The sequence below is a fragment of the Ailuropoda melanoleuca genome, chromosome 5, assembly GCF_002007445.2.
Source record: "Ailuropoda melanoleuca isolate Jingjing chromosome 5, ASM200744v2, whole genome shotgun sequence".
Lineage (NCBI taxonomy): Eukaryota > Metazoa > Chordata > Mammalia > Carnivora > Ursidae > Ailuropoda > Ailuropoda melanoleuca.
Window position 1 is genome coordinate 48,214,563 of NC_048222.1, and position 19,461 is coordinate 48,234,023.

The 19,461-nt window shown below is 35.4% G+C and overlaps 1 protein-coding gene and 1 pseudogene across 1 annotated transcript in view; one reads left to right on the plus strand and one right to left on the minus strand.

Moving 5' to 3' along the window:
* ADAM10 (ADAM metallopeptidase domain 10) overlaps positions 1–19,461 on the plus strand; it is a 150,565-nt gene that overhangs the window by 46,581 nt on the left and 84,523 nt on the right. The window contains exon 3 of the mRNA XM_034660916.1: positions 17,528–17,646. Within this exon, the coding sequence (XP_034516807.1) occupies positions 17,528–17,646 (119 nt within the window). The remainder of the gene's footprint in view (positions 1–17,527; positions 17,647–19,461) is intronic.
* Positions 13,164–13,891, minus strand: LOC105242063 (annotated as a pseudogene).

The following is a 19,461-nucleotide window of genomic DNA, read 5'->3' on the forward strand; positions in this document are numbered from 1 at the left end:
GGTAAAAAGATTCATTTTAGGGTCTGTTTTTCTAGATAAGATTTTAGTGGCAGCAATTCATGTAAATTTTTATGATCCTTCAGGTATTTTTAAATTATCCATTCTTTATTAGTACCATGAAATAATAAGCGATCATTAAGCCTTCCTAAGTTTTTAGTGACCACCTCAAAATAAATTTAATACTATATTTCAAATACACTGTAACTACCAAAAGGAAAAGTTGAGATTCTGGCTCATTTTCATCTTTTAAAAAATAATCGAGTTTATTTCTCCTGATTATATGGTAATATGATTCCCCTAGAATCAGATCACTGTATTTTAGTAAATTACAGAAAACAATAAATACTGTTCAATTAACTTAGAAAAGAGGAAAATACTTGAAAAGGGTTCTGCTTAGTTAGACATTTATGACTTGCATTTCTGAGTACTAGCTCAGTCTCTGGGTGTCTGTGTATGTGTGTGTGTGTGTATGTGTATTAAAGTCATTCTTTGTGCTGTTTGTTTTATGCTTAAGTATATGAGCAAATTTCTTTCCAACTGGCTTCCAAGTTTCCTAAATAAGAAAGGGTATATCACATACCAAGTTTACAGATATTGATGTTAAATGAAGAAATGTTGAGATTCTTTAAGCCCAAAGTCCATTCTTAAGAATTCCATGAAAAATCATTGCTCTTGAAATAAAGTTTAAAGTTGTTTGAAAATAAGAGTCATATGAGGCAGTGCTGCAGGAAAGATTGTTAAGGAAAGATAAGTATTTTGAAACATATGTCAGTAATATTTGTTAGGATATTAAAATATTTTTAGATGCTATGTTAAATAGATAATAGATGCTAGATTAAAAGATAACTCTTAGCTTTGCTGAGAAATTAGGAATCAGTTTTCTTGATTTCAGAAATTGCTTCACTTGGATAAGTTCTGATAAATGGGATGCCTGAGTGAGCACTGCTTCTTCCTCTAAGCTCACTTAGCAATATGTATAATAATTATAGCATTTATTACATTTTATTATAACTTTGTTTACATGCATATGTCTGTTGTTCCCTATGAACTTGAAAGGCAGAGTCTAAGTTGTATTCACCTTTTTTATATAGATGGTGGTCATTGAAGTTATTTGCATGAATGAATGAATGAATGAAGCATTATGAAGAGAACACAACATTTATAACCATAAAGTTCTGACAGGGGAGGTATAGAACTAATATTTTGTTTAGGTCTGGTCCTTACCAGAGAGTTTAATCAGAAAAAGTATCAGTTGCTTATTGTGTATTTAATTTGATGGATAATAAAATACACTAAAATATTAAGAAATAGATTTTCAGCTTAAATATTGTACAGTGTGGAATATCTCACCCTTTTTAACAATTGTGCCTAATCAGTAAGTGGCAAGCAGATTTATTGTATTGTCGGGTGCAGGATTTTTAAAATACTTGTGGAAAATTTGTTCTTTATGAGTCCTCAGGTTCATGTGAAAGTGTGTGGTATGCCAGGCACTGTCTGTTGTTACTCCCTTCCCTTATTCTACTTTGATACTAGGAAATGACGTGTTGTATCCTACCATCCCTGGCTTCATGGTCTTTTTGTTTTGGGCTTGTACATTACCACTACACTGCAGTTTCATTAGGAATTTTGCTAGTGTGACTTTAATAAAATGTAAATTGTATATTGTTCAAGCCTGGGTTTTATATAATATGCTGAAATATTGCTATAGTCCTGTATTGATACAGATGAAAATTTAGAATAGAAGTATCTCTTGGACTTATCCAAGAGTACTAGTATAGCCTGAGAAGAATGGCAGGATTGTTTAGTAGTGATTTTTAGTACAGTTCACAATGAGATTCTGATGTTGTATATATATTTTTAATTTATGCCTTTTGTTGCAGCTATCATTGAAGAGAAGCACAAGGAATCATTCCAGTATTCCTTTTCCTAATAGAACTTCTATAAATTTTCTGAAATACTTCATCGTAATGGTATTTAAAAAAAACAAGTAGAAAGAATATCTGAGAACTTTGATATAATACAGTCTATCTTTTTGGTAGGAAGTATATACATATACTGTTGTATTGAATCGTGTTTTTTCTTGTTGTGTGGATACGTATTTTTGAACCTTTTCCTTCTTGTTTTCCAAATTATGGACAGTCGTCTTTATTTTCTTTGGCTAAAATTTACAGCCTTTCATATACCACCTTTGCATTTGAGTGGAAAGCCGCTTAGTAAAGAAACTTGTGATTTTATAGAAAGGATAATAAATGTATTGAAACGGTCATAAACTAGGTAGAGAAAGGAGTACTGCAGTAATTCAGGATGTAATGGAGTTCTCTACTAACTTCATATGTGTTATCTAGAGATTTCGTATGAGCTTCAGTTTCCTCAGTAAAACCTTGAATTTTGGACACGATAATTTTTAGTCCCCTTCCTACTTCAAAATTCTATAAAATATACAAGTAACACTCAAGTAACTAAATTTAGAAAAGTCAAAACACTATGTAGTCAGTAATAAACTATTTTTTCTGCCTCTGTGTTTAATTATTTGGGTACATAATAAATCAGAAATTGTTTCTGTCTAATACGTGATTTGTATATAGTATGGAAAGATACCAGATTTTTTTAAGTGCCAGATAATGTTTTGGAGAACTTATACATTTCTTTTTTTTTTTTTTTCTGATTTGACAGGATGATTCTTCCTAGTGCCTTAATGGTATGCTTACAAACTTTTCAAAACAAATGGTCAGATATTTGCTTTGACATTTTCTTTTGGAGTTTGGAATTTAAGTTCTCCCTATTGCTCAAATATGAGGGTATCAAGAATATGGCCCACGGAATCTGTAAAAGACATAAGTATTTCCTTTTGATGGATCCTGACTGGATTTGGGTTAGTCTGAAAGTATCTTGGGTTTTATCTTTGTCATACCACGAGTGAGGCAGCAGAAAGCTAGGACACTTTTAACTCTGTGGACAAACCAGCACACTTTGAGCAGTAGAGGTAAGAATCCAGGCAGCACAAACAGATGCCAGCTCATAAACAAGAACACGAGAATACATTTGAATTGTATAAAAATGTCGTTATGCGTGAGGAAAAACAAAATTTTGAAAAATACTGATTTGGCACTGAAATCTTTCCCAGCAAAATTTGAGCAGGTTTGAGCAAAAATTCATAAAGGAAAAGGATATTTAATTAGTACCTACTTTATGTCAAGCACAGTGCTCTTTAATATATATTATTAAGCTATATTTCACACTGCTTTGTGTTTCAGCCGTGGAGTTTCTAGGACGTGATATTCTTTATTCTTGCCTGTTTTCTCTTTACACAGAAATTAAAAGCCTAACAATTTTTTTTTTAAAGCCTAACAGATATGTTTTTTTCAAAAAAATCTGAAGGGACCCTGGCTAGTTGAATTACTTCTTGAATCATAAGGAAAAACAGCTGAGTTATATTCATGTTAATTTTGTATTTAAGAAGCTAAGTTGAGAGCTGATGATTGTTCTAAGTTTAGCTTCTTAGATATGATTTCAATCTGAAATACCATTTTTATTTTACATGTTTTTAAGCACTAAACTAGGTTTTATATGGAAGAGATGGAATGAGTGTAAAAAAAAAAAACAACCCAAAACCTGAACTTCCTCCTGCCCATTTTGAAAAGGGAATGGAAGTAAAGAGTATGAAAGGCCTTTTCTGGGGTGCCAGGCATGCGACTCTTAATCTCAGGGTTGTAAATTTAAGCCCCAGATTGGGCATGGAGCCTACTTAAAATAAAAAATAAATTTAAAAAATTCTGCCAAAAAAGTATTTTTTAACTCTTTTGATACCTCATTACCTCTAGAGTTCATCAAAAACAGGCTTTTGATGTCAGCATTTCTAGAGTTGATGATCCAGATAGTAAATGTCAGAAATTACATATATTTTTGTAGTAGAAAAGGCCATCAATCATTTTCCTCAATTGTAAATTATATTTCATACTAAAATATTGCATGTGTGGTTGGGTCTTTTATGAAATAAGTTCTCCAGCTTAGATTTAATTTGAATTCATAGCCATCTTTTTTTTTTTTCTGTTCTTCAATTGATTAAGCCCCGTGTAAGTTGTGCTGTTTATTAAAAATGTAGCAAGGATTTTATATAACTAAAGGTTATTTAAATGCTTATCCTATTTCATTATACTTGAAAATCCTTTATATAACTGTTGAATGGATTTTTCTTTTATGCTTGTTAGGATTGTTTTATTAAGCATCAGTGAAGTCTCGTATAGTTGTATGCTACTTTAAAACTGGTAACTGTTTAAAAATTTTTTGGTAATCACATATATAATTTCTTTTTTTGAAAAGCTTCTGAATACTGAGATTCCTCACTTGGTTGTATTGCAACCTCTTTTCTAACTTTTTAAAATTTTTTGCTTCTTTGGGTTGACAGTTTTTTGGGGGGGAGGGTTAACAAGTATTTTTTAATACTCGTACATAGGGATAAAATCAAGCTGTTGTTTGTGTATGTCTCTGAAATCTTTTAACCACTTTGAACTAGTTCTAAAACAGTCTGTACAGGGAGAATAATGCTGAATCAACAAATCAAATATTAGATATGTTGGTATGGGGCATATAGTTGTGTAATGTAACAGTATTTTCTTTTTTTGAACTCCAAATCACAGATTCATTTGACTGGAATTTTGATCTCTGGATTGAATGAACAAATACATTGTGCATTTCTTTCTGTTTAAGTTTATTTGAGCTACAAGAGATGTTTCTGTAGTTCTAATATGCTATAATTTACTAAGTCCATTTTCATATTTTAAGCACCTAATGTATTCCAGGCACTTTAATAGTCACTAGTAATAGAGTAACTGAACAGACAGGTCCTTGCTGATGAGGAGTATGGATTCATGAGAAAGGTACGTGTTAGATTAGGAATAACAGCTGTGATAAATATTAAAGGAATGTTCAGAAGATTGCTGTGGGAGCACTGGGGGATGCCGTTTTGTCTGGAGGTCAGGGAAGGCCACTTTTAGGAGAGGGCATTTAAACCGATCCCAGAAGGGATGACAGAAGAGGAGTTGGTTAGCCAAAGAAGGGAATGAAATGTGTTCTAGACATAGGACACAGCATGCGTAGAGATACTGAGATGAGCAGTGGCATGTTAATGGAATTGAAGGAATTTCGGTATACGAGGGGTCTTAAAATGTGAGTGAGAACAGTTCCAAATGAGACTGTAGATGTAAGTAAGAGCCAGATCTCTGAGAGTTACGTAAGTCATGGTAATAATTTTGTACTTAGCCTTGGAAGGTTTTTAATGATAGTAACTGTATAAGGTTTAGAAAGTTCAGTCTGGCTACAAATGGAGACCAGTTTGGAAGGGAGTTAAACTCCATGCATTGAGGATGTTTGGGAGGCTGTTGCACGAGTCCTCATGGGATGTGGTAGCCTGAATTAAGTTGGTATGAGAGGTGATGACGGAGAGTGAATAGATTTAAGATATTTTAAAGGTAGAATTTATTGGACTTGGTTGATACTTAGGTATAAAGGAAGGAGTCATAAGAGGACTGTTTTCTGGTTTGAGCAACTGAGTGGCTGCTGGGTCCACTTACCTAGATAAGGAACGTTGGAACAGCTATAAATTTGAGGAGAAATTGTAAGTTCAGTTTTGGACATGTTTTGTGAAATTCATGAGGAGGGCTTAGGAGAGAACTCGGCTAAATGCCAACAATTTAAGGTTAGGTGGGGGTGGTGGGGGAGCAAAGCCTGATGAGTGATAAGAAAAGTAGAAGAAAACCTGAGAGTGTGGTATCCTAGAAGCCAAGGGAAACAATGTTTCAAGGAGGGGAGTGGTCAGTTGCTACTGCTTGCTTTTGTTAATGCTGAACATAAGCAATATTCCTGATGTTATTTACCCTTTTTTGAATTTCTCTAGTTTCTATGATCTTGCTGGATCTAATTGTACAGGGTAGTCCAGATTTGAATACGTCACAGTCACATATAAATAGGGTAACTAACTTTTTTTTTTTTTGGTGTAAATTTCTAATGATTCATGAAAATAGCCAATATATTTTTAGGTATTTTGGTTACAAGAGCATATTGGCCAATATCTTTGACCAACCATCTCTGCTAATTCTGTGGTGATTGATTACAAGGACTCCAGTTATCTTTTAAGTATAGCGTAGCTAATTTTTACTTAAATGTGTGAAGCACAAACACATTAACTTAATTAATTGTTAACTTGTATGCATCTCTGAAATCTTAAATTATAATCACTTTGTATTAGTTAGGTTCCAAAACTGTCATTTCTGGGAGAATAATGCTGAACTAACAAATCATGTGTGAACACAAAGTCTGGCATATCAAGAATCTTAGAAATGGTGGTATGGGACAAATAGTTGTGTTATGAGCAGTATTCATTGTTTTTTTTTGTTTTGTTTTTGGTCCATAGTAAAACTGTTTGGACCATGTACGTGACTCCCACAATCTTCTTACATTCCAGTTTTACAAATAGCTTACTCCTACTTGTCAAACTGAGTAAGCCTTTCACATTCTAAATCTTGAGAGACTTTAGAAGTCATTTTTTTCCAGTGTAATATTGGATGTTTTTGAGACTTGGTCATTCAGCTTCACTTCTATGTGTTTCAAGTCCCCAAGTAGGAAATTTTATATGTGCTTTCTGTGAACATTTAAGAATCTACCATATTGAGTGAGACCTTTCCTATCATATGCTGTTTTGTCTTACTATAAAGTGATAAGATGAAGGTGGTATTTAAAAAAAAAATTTTTTTTTATTTAAGAGAGTGTACATGAGTTCAGCGGGGAGGGGCAGAAGGAGATGGAGAGAGAGAATCTCAAGCAGACTCCCTGCTGAGCATGGAGTCCAATCCCACAACCCTGAGCTATGACCTGAGCCTAAATCAAGACTCAAAGGCTCAACTGACTGAGCCACTGAGGCGCCCCAATGGTGGTATCATCTTCCTAAGTTCTTGTCACTTCATCATCAACCAGTTAATCAGAGTTTATTAGTACTACGGGTAGAGTAGAAGTTCTTTTTTTTTTTTTTTTTTTTAAGATTTTATTTATTTGAGAGAGAAAGAGCATGAGCGGGGAGGAGGGGCATCAGAGGGAGAAACAGACTCCCTGCCTAGCAGGGAACCTGATGCGGGACTCCGTCCTGGGACTCCAGGATCATGACCTGAGCCGAAGGCAGTCACTTAACCAACTGAGCCATCCAGGCACCCCAGAGTAGAAATTCTTACCATTGTGTTCTTTTTCTTCTGGAAGTTGGGATAATCAACAAGGCAAATCAAAAAGCTATCAAATGTTTTGCTGTAGCAGAGCAGCAGTACCTCTCCTTCATCAGAAACTTTATTTTAAGTGGGAGGGAGACTTAGGATAAGAACTGAGTATAGTACTCACCCGTGGGGAAGGAAACCTGAGCTACTTGAATAGCCTCAGTTAGATGGGTGGAGCCTGGGAGTAGAGCTTGGAGGAGGGGTTTGGATCCTCAAGCCTCTTTGGATTTGCATAGTAAAAAAGGGGCAGGAAAGGGGCGCCTGGGTGGCTCAGTCGTTGGGCGTCTGCCTTCGGCTCAGGGTATGATCCCTGCGTTGTGGGATTGAGCCCCGTATCAGGCTTCTCTGCTGGGAGCCTGCTTCTTCCTCTCCTACTCTCCCTGCTTGTATTCCCTCTCTCTCTGGCTGTCTCTCTCTGTCAAATAAATAAATAAAATCTTTAAAAAAGGGGGGGCAGGAAAATGTGGTTAGGAGTGGAATAATTGAGGAGCATAGGGAGGAGATGATGATAGGTTTTATCTTTAAAAAAGAGAGATCTGAGAGGCACCTGGGTGGGACAGTTGGTTAAGCCTCCGACTCTTGGTTTTGGCTCAGGTTGTGATCTTGGGGTTGTGAGATTGAGCCCTGCATCAGACTCTGTGCTAAGTGAGAAGTCCGCTTGGGATTCTCTCTCCCTTTCCCTCTGCCCCTCTTACTTGTGTGCGCATGCGTGCGCTCTCTCTCTCTAAACTAAATCTTAAAGAAAAAAGAGATCTGAAATATATGTGTGTGTGTATGTGTGTGTGTGTGTGTGTGTGTGTATATATATATATATATATATATTTAAGATTTTACTTAGAGAGAGTGAGAGAGCAAGTGGGAGGAGGGGCAGAGGGAGAAGCAGACTCCCCACACAGCAGGAAGCCCCCTGTGGGACTCGATCCCAGGACTCTGATACCACGACCTGAGCCAAAGGCAAATGCTTCACTGACTGAGCCACCCAGGCACCTGAGAGAGCTGAAATATTGAGATTGAATGCAGAGGGGCAAATTTCCTTCCTCACTTTCCTCCCAAAAGGGAATGAGGAATATTGTAGTTTGAAGGGATATGATCATAGAGATGTTTTAGAGTGTTTGCCACATGAAGAATAACCTGCTAGCTGCCCAGACAAGTCTTCATTAATTCAGCAAAGGTTTTGGAATCCCTTCTCTATACTAGATTCTTTTCTCCTACCTTATCTTCTGCTCTCCTCCCCTATTTTTTAATTATTTATTGATTAATTGATTTTGAGGTAAAATTAGTGTATAACATTATATAAGTTTTAAGTATACAACATTATGATTTGGTATTTGTATATACTAGAAGTAATCACCACCCTAAGTCTAGTTATTGTCCATTACCATACAGTTGATCCTTTTTACCCATTTTGCCCACCTCCTAACCCCATTCTCCTCTGGTAACCACCAGTCTGTTCTCTGTATCTATGATTTTGTTTTTGTTTTGTTTTGGTTTATTTTTTAGATTCCACATGTAAGTGAAATCATATGATATTTGTCTTTCTCTGTTTGACTTATTTCACTTAGCAAAATACCATCAAGTCCCATCCATGTTGTTTCAGATGGCAAGATTTCCTTCTTTTTTATGGCCAAGTAGTATTCCATTGCATAGATATACCACATCATCTTTATTCATCCATCAGTGGACGCTTGGGTTGTTTCCACATCTTGAATGTTGTAAATACTTAAATGAACATGGGGTGCATATATCTTCTTGAATTAATGTTTGAGAGTTTGGTTCAGATTCAAGCTCTGATTTTATTTGTGTGATCTAGGTCAAATCAGCCTTATCTGATCTGTGAAATTAATAAATTTAGGTGATCTTTATGATTTTGTATGTTTGGTTTATATTAAATATCTGAATAACTCTTAAATCCTAGCATTGTTTTATAGAGGCGTACCTTGGAGAAATTGCCAGTTTGGTTCCAGACCACTATAGTAACGTGAATATTGCAGTAAAGCAAGTCAAATGAATTTTTTGGTTTCCTAGTGCATATAAAAGTTATGTTTATACTATACCATAGTCTGCTCAATGTGCAATAGAATTATATGTAAAAAAACAAATGTAGGGGCGCCTGGGTGGCACAGCGGTTAAGCATCTGCCTTCGGCTCAGGGCGTGATCTCAGCGATCTGGGATCGAGCCCCCACATCAGGCTCCTCTGCTGTGAGCCTGCTTCTTCCTCTCCCACTCCCCCTGCTTGTGTTCCCTCTCTCGCTGGCTGTCTCTATCTCTGTCGAATAAATAAAATAAAATCTTTTTTTTTTTTTTTTTTAAAGATTTTTTATTTTTTATTTGACAGACATAGAGACAGCCAGCGAGAGAGGGAACACAAGCAGGGGGAGTGGGAGAGGAAGAAGCAGGCTCCTAGCAGAGGAGCCTGATGTGGGGCTCGATCCCATAACACCGGGATCACGCCCTGAGCCGAAGGCAGACGCTTAACCGCTGTGCCACCCAGGCGCCCCAAATAAAATAAAATCTTTAAAAAAAACAAAAACAAAAAAAAAACCAAATGTATATATGCCTTAATTAAAAAATACTTTGTTAAAAAATGATAAATGCATCATCTGAGCTTTTAGCAGGTTGTAATCACTGATGATAGATCACCATAACAAATATAATAATAATGAAAAAGTTAGAACTATTGTGAGAATTGCCAAAATGTGACACTGAGTTATGAAGTGAGCAAAAGCTGTTGGAAAAATAGCTCCAGTAGACTTGTTGGATGCAGGGCTGCTATAGACCTTCAATTTGTAAAACAAAACAAAACAAAACAAAACAAAAAGCACACTATTTGCAAAGCGTAATAAAGTGAAGCACAATCAAATGAGGTATGCCTGGGGGCTCCTGGCTGGCTCAGTCAGTTGGAGTATGCGACTCTTGATCTCAGGGTTTTAAGTTCAGGCCCTGTGTTGAGTGTAGAGATTGCTTAAAAATAAAATCTTGAAGAACAGTGAGGTATGCCAGTAGTTTTGCTTGCCAGTTGTTTAGTTAACATAGTTGCATGAAGTCGGAAAGCGTTTACAGAAACCTTTTTTTTCCCCCTCTCCAATGGATAAATCTACTTATTCTCAAGCAACGTAAAATACATGTAATCTTGAGTTCCGTAATGATGCCATTATGGCATATTCTTCCCCTTGACTCGCCTTCGTATGGGAAAGACTTAAACTAATGATCTGTTTGTCTTCATACACAGGATAATGTTACTCATTTTAGCTCAGATTTTAATTTCACTTTTATCTTCATTGAGGATTCTCATATATGTGTTTTTGCTTGTGTAAGGTAATTTACCTCAGGGATAACAGTTAAGCCTGGAACTAGGTCTTTCAAACTATATAGCCCTAGAATTTCTGGGGTGGTTGCCTCAGGTACTGCCCAGTGGGGTGCCCTTGGGCTGACTGTGCCCTTTCCTCTTCTTCCAACCTGTTCATTTTATCCTTTAAAAATATATATATTGGTGTTCCTGGGTGACTCAGTCGTTAAGCATCTGCCTTTCGCTCGGGTCATGATCCCAGGGTCCTGGGATTGAGCCCCGTGTCAGGCTCCCTACTCAGTGGGAGGCCTGCTTCTCCCTCTCCCACTCTCCCTGCTTGTGTTCCCTCTCTCACTGCTTCTCTCTCTATATGTAATATACACACACACACACACACACACACACACATATATGTAATATATATATACACACACATATATGTAATATATATATACACACACATATATATATACACATATATATGCTTTTAAAAGATCATTTGGAAAAAGGACTTTTCTGTTTCAAAAAGTGTACTAGTGGAAGTAAACTAGATATTTGACTCACAGTAGTATGATATTAAATGTTGGCAACTTGTCTTAAAAAATAATTTGGATGGAGACTCAGGGATCTTTATTAAGAATAAGGTGAATGTTAAGAGATAACATCTAGAGACATCCGGGATGTCCTGTTAGGTAGTACAGTTTTATTTCTAGGAGTCATTGTTCCATTTAGATATGATAAACTTCTGTTCATGATGACAGTTCTGGTCTTTGGGACTGCTGGATTACACTGACGTACTTTTAAGCAAGGCTTTTGCTTTCAGGGGTCTTCCCTGTGTTACCAAGGTACTTCATCAGTTGAGGCTTTTTGTCCTAATATGTACCCTTTATCTATTGTTGTTTTCTTCTGAGAATCAGAGCCATACTCTCATTAGCCAAAATAGCAACTGTATGGACAAAGGCAAGATCTTTTTACTCTGTATTCTTACTGTTCTAACTATTGTATTTTACAGAAAAGGTACTTCTTTATATAAAGATGTAGAGGGTACATGACCTTCCAGAAATTTTTATAGAGTCCTATCCTAAACAAAATTTATTTTGTTGTTGTTTTTTTTTTTTTTTAAGATTTTATTTATTTATTCGACAGAGATAGAGACAGCCAGCGAGAGAGGGAACACAAGCAGGGGGCGTGGGAGAGGAAGAAGCAGGCTCATAGCATAGGAGCTGGTGTGGGGCTAGATCCCACAACGCCGGGATCACGCCCTGAGCCGAAGGCAGACGCTTAACCGCTGTGACACCCAGGCGCCCCTCTTTTGTTGTTCTGCACCAAAGGTGGTTCTGGTACCTCTACTGTTTGTTTGGTTTAGATGTAGAGTGCTTTTCTAAAGCCTAAAAAGGAAAACCAGCTTTTATTACCATATGGTACAACCACATCTTCAAAGCAGTGAACCAGAGCATTGGAATCTGTTTGGTATGTTTTTTCACATTACTGTCATTTGTTAACTGATTTTGCCCTCCTATAGTTTCACTCCATTCTTCTTTACTCTAATGCCACTGAGGAAAACAAGAAAGAATTACAGTAGAAATACTATAATCAAGATGAGAGACAAAATACTGTTGATCAGTAGAATCAATATAGTGGTTAAATCTGAGGGTAGAAAAACATTCCAAGTGCAAGTAATTGTTCTTTATACAGAGCATCTTCCTTGCCAAAGAAAATCTAAAGTTTATCTTTGATGACAGTGTGTTATATAATTAATAATAATAATAAAAAAACTAAACTTACTGAAAAATATAGTAAAAGGAGACAGAGGTTAGCCTTATTCTTGAAAGTGGCTTAACCATTTATAAAGAAAATTTCTTGTGGTATTATAAAATTTTCAGTGAAAATTAAATAAGGTTATATCTTTATCTTTATTATCTTACTTGCATTTGTTCAGATTTTAAAAGATGACTTGTTTGTGGACACTGATAATATTACACTAAGACTACTACAGCACTCAGCTTATATTAGCTTGACTTTTTAAATCATGTGCTTGAGATTCATTTGTGGTATGGTAGAAAGAGCAAGATGCAGCAACCAAATACTGGAGTTCTAGTCCTAATTCTACCTAATTCTAGTCTTGTAACCTTGAGTCATACCCTTTTATAAAAATATTCATCATACCGCCTTTGCAGTGTTACTCTGAGGATAAGATGTAGTAACATAGGTAAAAATGCTGTGAAAATCATAAACCCATACATATTTGGGAAGAATGGTATAATCTCATTATCATCACAATATCACTATCTCAACTGGTTTTCTTGGAGCTTTTATCACTAAGAAGGATATCTCTGGCCACACAATTTTATTTTATACTCCAGGCCTTTTGAACACAATGATTTTAAAAAATTTACTAACTATAGTTAGTACAGATAACTATACTTTCTAGAAAATGATTATACCGACCCTCTCAAAGAAAAATGCACACCATATTATGATTTCAGACAAGTTGCTTGGGAAAAACACATCTGGACTGAGTCCTAAAACATGCCATAAGACTTCCCTGCATCTTTTGGTTCAGAGATGCTCCACATTCTACATATTTGATAATACACATAGAGACTAGTTGGTTTGTGACTTAATGTTCCATTGGTTCGTGATCCTTTTCTGCAGGTTCATCAGCAGGTTGAGCTGGCTGTGCCTTTCTCTGTGGTCTTCAAGACCTTCCAGGAATGGAGATATATCATCATCATCATAAATCATAAATTCCAAGTCTTTATCAACAATTCTAATGGAAACATTCTTTGTAGTTAGGTCTTGTTCTGCAGGAAGTGTCTCTCATAAGGCACACAGACCATGTATAACCGGTTCATTCAAATTGCTCTCCATAAATCCAGACATATGTCTCTCCAAGTAAGTACAAGCTGATTGAGAACACGCTCCAGTGGACATGGCTCTACAGTCAAAATAGTTGGCAGATGGACAGGTTTGGAAAATGTGAGGGCCCACATCATCATCATCAGCAATAAGCAGTCCAGTACCATATGGTCTCCGGCCACATCGTTGTGTTTGTATCTGGGTCTTGCTTCCAATTAGAGATACAAGATGAGACACAGGAAGAGGTCTTACACAGAAATTCTTTACCCATTAAACAATAATTCCCCATTTCTACCCTCTCAGCAGTCCCTGATATCTCTATTCCACCTTCTCTCTCTATGAATTTACCTTTTCTAGGTACCTCCTATGAGTGGAATCATGCCATAGTATGCCTTTTATGTCTGACTTACTTAGCAAAGTGTTTTCAAGGTTCATCCATGTTGTAGCATGTATCAGAGTTTCATTCCTTCTTAAGACTGAATAATCCATTGTATATGTATTCCACTCGTACGTACATTTTTAAAATCCATTTATCGATGGACATTTGGGTTGTTTCCATCTTTTGTGAATAATGCTGCTATAAACATTGGTGTACAAGAATCTGTTTGAGTCTCTGATTTTAATTCCTTTGGGTATATATACCTAGAAGTAGAATATGATGGGTCATATGATAATTCTCTGTTTAACATTTGATGAACCATCATACTGTTTTTCCAGAACAATGATTTTTATAAGGCAGTGTTCACTGTAGTTTTTCTGATGTTTGAGCCAAAAGTTTAAACAATTAAAAAACCAGGTTATGTTTTCAGATTGTTTTTTATTCAGGGCTTGTTGAGAAACTGGGAAGGTAGAATGTGGTTAGCTAATTATTATTTTATAATATGTAATCCAACAGGAATGTTGTGAAGAATTTATAATTCATAGAAATATTAAAATAGCATAACGATGGGTATTAAACAGATGGTAGTGGAATTAAAATTAAGGAATTGGAATTTAGTGACTTAGTTAATGGAATAAATTATGTTCAGCTTCTGATTATTCATTCGTAGTTTATCTATTTCATAGACTGTGATTGACTTGAATTCAATATGGCTTCTTTCTACCATTTACCTGCCTTTCAGGGTCACTATTCTTTCATTCCCTTTTCTGTTGATACACGTTTTAGATGCAAATTAATGTTAATAAAAGCGGTGCATTTGGGAGGTATGATCTAAGTTTGATTTTTTTGTTGTATTATCTATACTGCTACTTGATTGTGCATGGATAATTGAGAATTGATTTTATATATGGTTTAGTCCAATTTAAATCACTGTGGAGAATAATGTTTTGTACATGTGAGATGATTTTCTTACGCTGTCAGTATCAGGGTTGGAAGGGACCTACTTCAAGTGTTCTTAAAATCTCTCTGTTCTAACTTCTCTCTAGGGTTCCTATGTGTTTAAACATTGTAAGTGATGTGAAACTATTTTTGGGGGTGTAGGGAGTGTAGCATAGATTGTTCTTATACTGAGCTTAAATGTTTTTCTGAAGCTTATACCCCCCTTTTTGCATATAGAATATACTCTTGCTTATAATGATTATAAGTATAACAATTTTACTGAATAATAAATTTTGGATGATAAATATACTAAGCCCTTGGACATTTAGTGTTTTAGTCTGTTTAGCAAAGATGCTCTTTTTCAGATGGTATTTGTACAGTGAGTTAAAAGTATATATGTTAAGTTAATGATTTTTCAAAATATTGTGATCTTTAAAAAAATAATGTAGTTACACCTGCATATACGATCAAGAATTTCCTGTCTGTTAGCAAAAGAAATTTTATGGAAAGACAGGATGTGCAGTAAGAATTCAAGCAGGATTCCTGTTTGTTCGGGGTAGTCTGTTTTTAACTTTGTCTGCGGAGTTCCCATTTAGAGATATGTTTGACTTTTTGATTACTTGTGCCAGGAGATAGCAAACTTAAGGCTCTAAGGATCCTTTTCCTAGCCTAGAGTCCTTGTCACAGCACCTGGGGAGCTTTAGGAGTTTTTTGGTGAGAGTTCAGGCAAGTAGAAATTGAAATACAGCCTCAAAATAAAAGAGTGCCAAGATTGACATGAAATTAAGGAAAATAGAAAATAGAAAAAGTTGAAAAGGGGACACAACTTTCTGAAGCTAAAGTATACCCTGTTGAAAAATGAGTTTTTTTCTTTAAGATAAACTTTATTGAAATATAATGTATATATATTTTTAGTATATATGCTGCTGAAGCAAGCACAAAATATAATTTACATAAAATAAAATATACAGTTGGCCCTTGAGCAATGTGGGAGTTAGGGCACCAACCCCTTGATGCAGTAAAAAATCCATTTACAACTTGTGACTTCCCCAAAACTCAACTGCTGCTGTTGACTGGAAGCCTTATTGATTATATAAACAGTTGATAAACACATACTTTGTATGTCTTATGTATCGTGTACTGTATTCTTAAAGTAAGCTAGAGAAAAAATGTGAAGAAAACCGTACTGTACTGTATTTATGGGGAAAAAATCTGTGGGTAAGTAGACCCATGCACTTTAGATCTGTGGTGTTGAAAGGTAGCTGTACTCATTTCAAGTGTGTAGTGCGAGGTAGGTTTTGACAAATGCATTTGTGTAACTGCCATTCAAATCAATATATAGAACATGTCCCTCGTAGCAGAAAGTTCCCTCATCCCCCTTTGCTTTTAGTCTCTCTTCACCCCAGGCAACCACCGATCTGCTGTCACTGTAGATAAGTTTTGGCCTATTCTAGGATTACATATCTGTGGAATTATACTGTATATATTCTTTCGTGTCTTCATGAAAGTGCATATTTTTAGTAGTTTGACATTTCTTATTGCTGAATAGTTTGCCCTTGTCTGAATAAGCCACAGTATTTTAATCTCTGCTTGTTGATATTGACTGAAAAACTGATTTCCAGTTTTTGTATATTTTGAATGAAATTGCTATGGACATTTGTATCCAGTTTGTTTTTGTGGACTTAATGTTTTATATTTTCGTTTCTCTGGGGTAGAATTGTGGGTCATAAACATTTTCATATGTTTAACTTTAAAAAAACTGTCAGTTTTCCAAAGTGATTGCACCATCTTATACTTCTACCAGCAATGTGTGACATTTGCAGTTACTCCACATCCTACTAACATTTGGGGGTTGCTAATTGAACATTTTGGTTCAGATTCATTGAGGAGAAATTGTGCTATGTGCAGACTTTTATGACAATTATAAAAGAGACTTGATATACTTTTAAGAGTTTAGTAATGATAGCTAATTAGTTGCCATTTATTTTGCAGCTTCTCTGTGCCAGGTGCTGTGTTAATGACTTTACATGCATTATAAGCTGCCATCCTTAAAAGGGTTTTACAAGATAGAATGTATTATCTTTATTTAACAGATTGGAATCCTGGGCTGGTAAATTTGAGGCATAAGATTTGATTCATAGTTTGATTCAAACCCTAGATTCTTTATTTAATTTCACCTCAATATTTTGGTCTTTCTCTTTCCTGTATAGAGGACCATTGAGAATGAGTATGATTTCAGCTAATACCATGGTCTTTTGGCTTCTCAGATTAAATTGAGGAAGGTCTAATGATAATTAGAAAAATTAGAAGCCCTAGGGAGAACATAGAGGAGTTGAAAGGGGATGTTTGTGTACGTAGACATAAAAGAAAGAGCGGACTTGCTTTTCTGAGGAGAGTCGTTAGTATAGATGCCACTTTTTAATGTAGTGTTTAAGTTGTGAAAAGTAGGGGAAAATGGCAAAGCTGCAGAATTACTAAAGAGGGAAGACAGGTAGTGGTGAATAACAGTAATTGGTTTAAGAAGCTTGTTTTTATGTCCAAGCACTTAGTTGCTGTTGGAATTAACTTGTTTTACCATGTAGGAATCAGCCTGTCGGCATTTAACTTTTAATATATCTTAGACAGTTACTGTTTAATTATATACAATTTAGATTCAAAGTTTTTATAAGAAAAATCTTGTAAAGTGTATTTCCAAGTAGACAAATGGTGTGAAACAGTTTATATTTTGCAGACTTTTTAATAAAAAAAAAGTTTAAAATTTGGATTCTTTTAATTTCCTTTTTTTCCCTTTTCCACCCTGTTTGCAGACATTTCAACCTACGAATGAAGAGGGATACATCCCTTTTCAGTGATGAATTTAAAGTAGAAACATCAAATAAAGTACTTGATTATGATACCTCTCATATTTACACTGGACATATTTATGGTGAGTTGCATCTTAGAAGAATTCCTTTCTTTAGTTTTTTTTTCTACACAAAGAAACACCTACATTTTGAGGTATAGGCATATATTTCAGAGAGGTGGGATAAATCCTGAGGAGATTTAAATATATCACGAAGGATAACAGTCTTTGAAGAGTAAAGTAACCCTTGGACCTATCTCTGTGTGTATATTTAATTTTGAATTATACAGTGCCTGGCTTCTGAAAGATATGTAGTTTTGATTCTCTCAATACCTACAAACTGTTAGATTTTTTAAAAAGTTTTTAATGACTGCTTTAACTTTCTGATCTTTCAAGCAAAACATTACTATGTATTATAAGGAAAGAGAAGAAACCTAAAGGAAAACTGTAAAGATCATCTTAACAGCCAAAAATAATGTGACAAAGTAATTCATAGGAAGATCCTTTCAGGGCCTTTCTGCCTCAGAATCTATTTACTGTGTTCACAATTCTAACAAATTTTCCTTACTACAAGATATTAAGAAGGTACTGGGGGGATGCGGAGCACACTTAACCCAAGAGAAAGTTATATTTGACAGTTTAATAGTGTGGAAAGAACAGTCAAAATCTTCTGGAGGTATTAGAGGGTCAGAATATTGTTACAACTGTATATTAATAAATACTCAAGATGATTCTCAGTTCTTAAGACAAAGTTAACTGAAAGTTAAATTTCATTTCTACATACTAGATTTCCACTCAAAATCATAACATTGTGGAAAATTAAGTGCTTAAAAATGTTTCTAGGGGCGCCTGGGTGGTGGAGCGGTTGGGCGTCTGCCTTTGGCTTGGGGCATGATCCCGGCGTTGTGGGATCGAGCCCCATATCAGGCTCCTCCGCTGTGAGCCTGCTTCTTCCTCTCCCACTCCCCCTGCTTGTGTTCCCTCTCTCGCTGGCTGTCTCTATCTCTGTCAAATAAATAAATAAAATCTTTAAAAAAAAATTTAAAAAAATGTTTCTAATTTTTTATTATACCAGATAAATGAGGCATTTCTATGCTTAGAATTTCTTACTTTTAGGTGAAATTTCATTAATAAAAGCTTTTATTGTTATTATTTATTAATTACTAATAAGTTAAAAGTGTTTTTCTGTCAGTAGACTTTCAATATTGAACCATTATTCCTTTGATCATTTATCTTTCTGGGCCGATAACTTTGTAGTGTCTGCCCTTCTTTGCTAGGCGATGGTCAAGAAAAGTACAAGACTGAATGAGTTTGCAGATAGAAATCATGTTGTTTAAAATACCAGTGTCTTGGGTTCTTAGCTTCAGTCCTTAGTTAATTCACAGTCAATTAGTTAATGTTAATCTACAGTTTAGAAATTGTGGAAAGCCTGATACTTGTTTTAATGAGAAAATTTTAACAGGTAAATTTAACCTTTAATGTATCATCCTCCTACTTTCCACTTCTTCATATCATTTGATGGTTGGCACTCAGCTTTTCTTTGTGAATATCACAAAATACCCTCTTTATCCTGTATTTTCTTTCACTAGAGAAGTGTAATTGGTGGGACAGTATTAAAAATCCAATATCTTAAAAAGGATTGTTGGTATACTTTTGTTCAAGCTACTTCTGAAATATTTGATACTTTTTTATTTAAAAAATGTACGTATATAAAAAAAAGAATCCAAAAGTTTCATGCAGATTATATCAGGTGGGAAAAGAACTTTACTTACGATAATTAGAGCAAAAACTCAAAAGATACTTTATTTTTTCTTCCTTCCTCTCCTCTCCTCTCCTCTCCTCTCCTCTCCTCTCCTCTCCTCTCCTCTCCTCTCCTCTCCTCTCCTCTCCTCTCCTCAA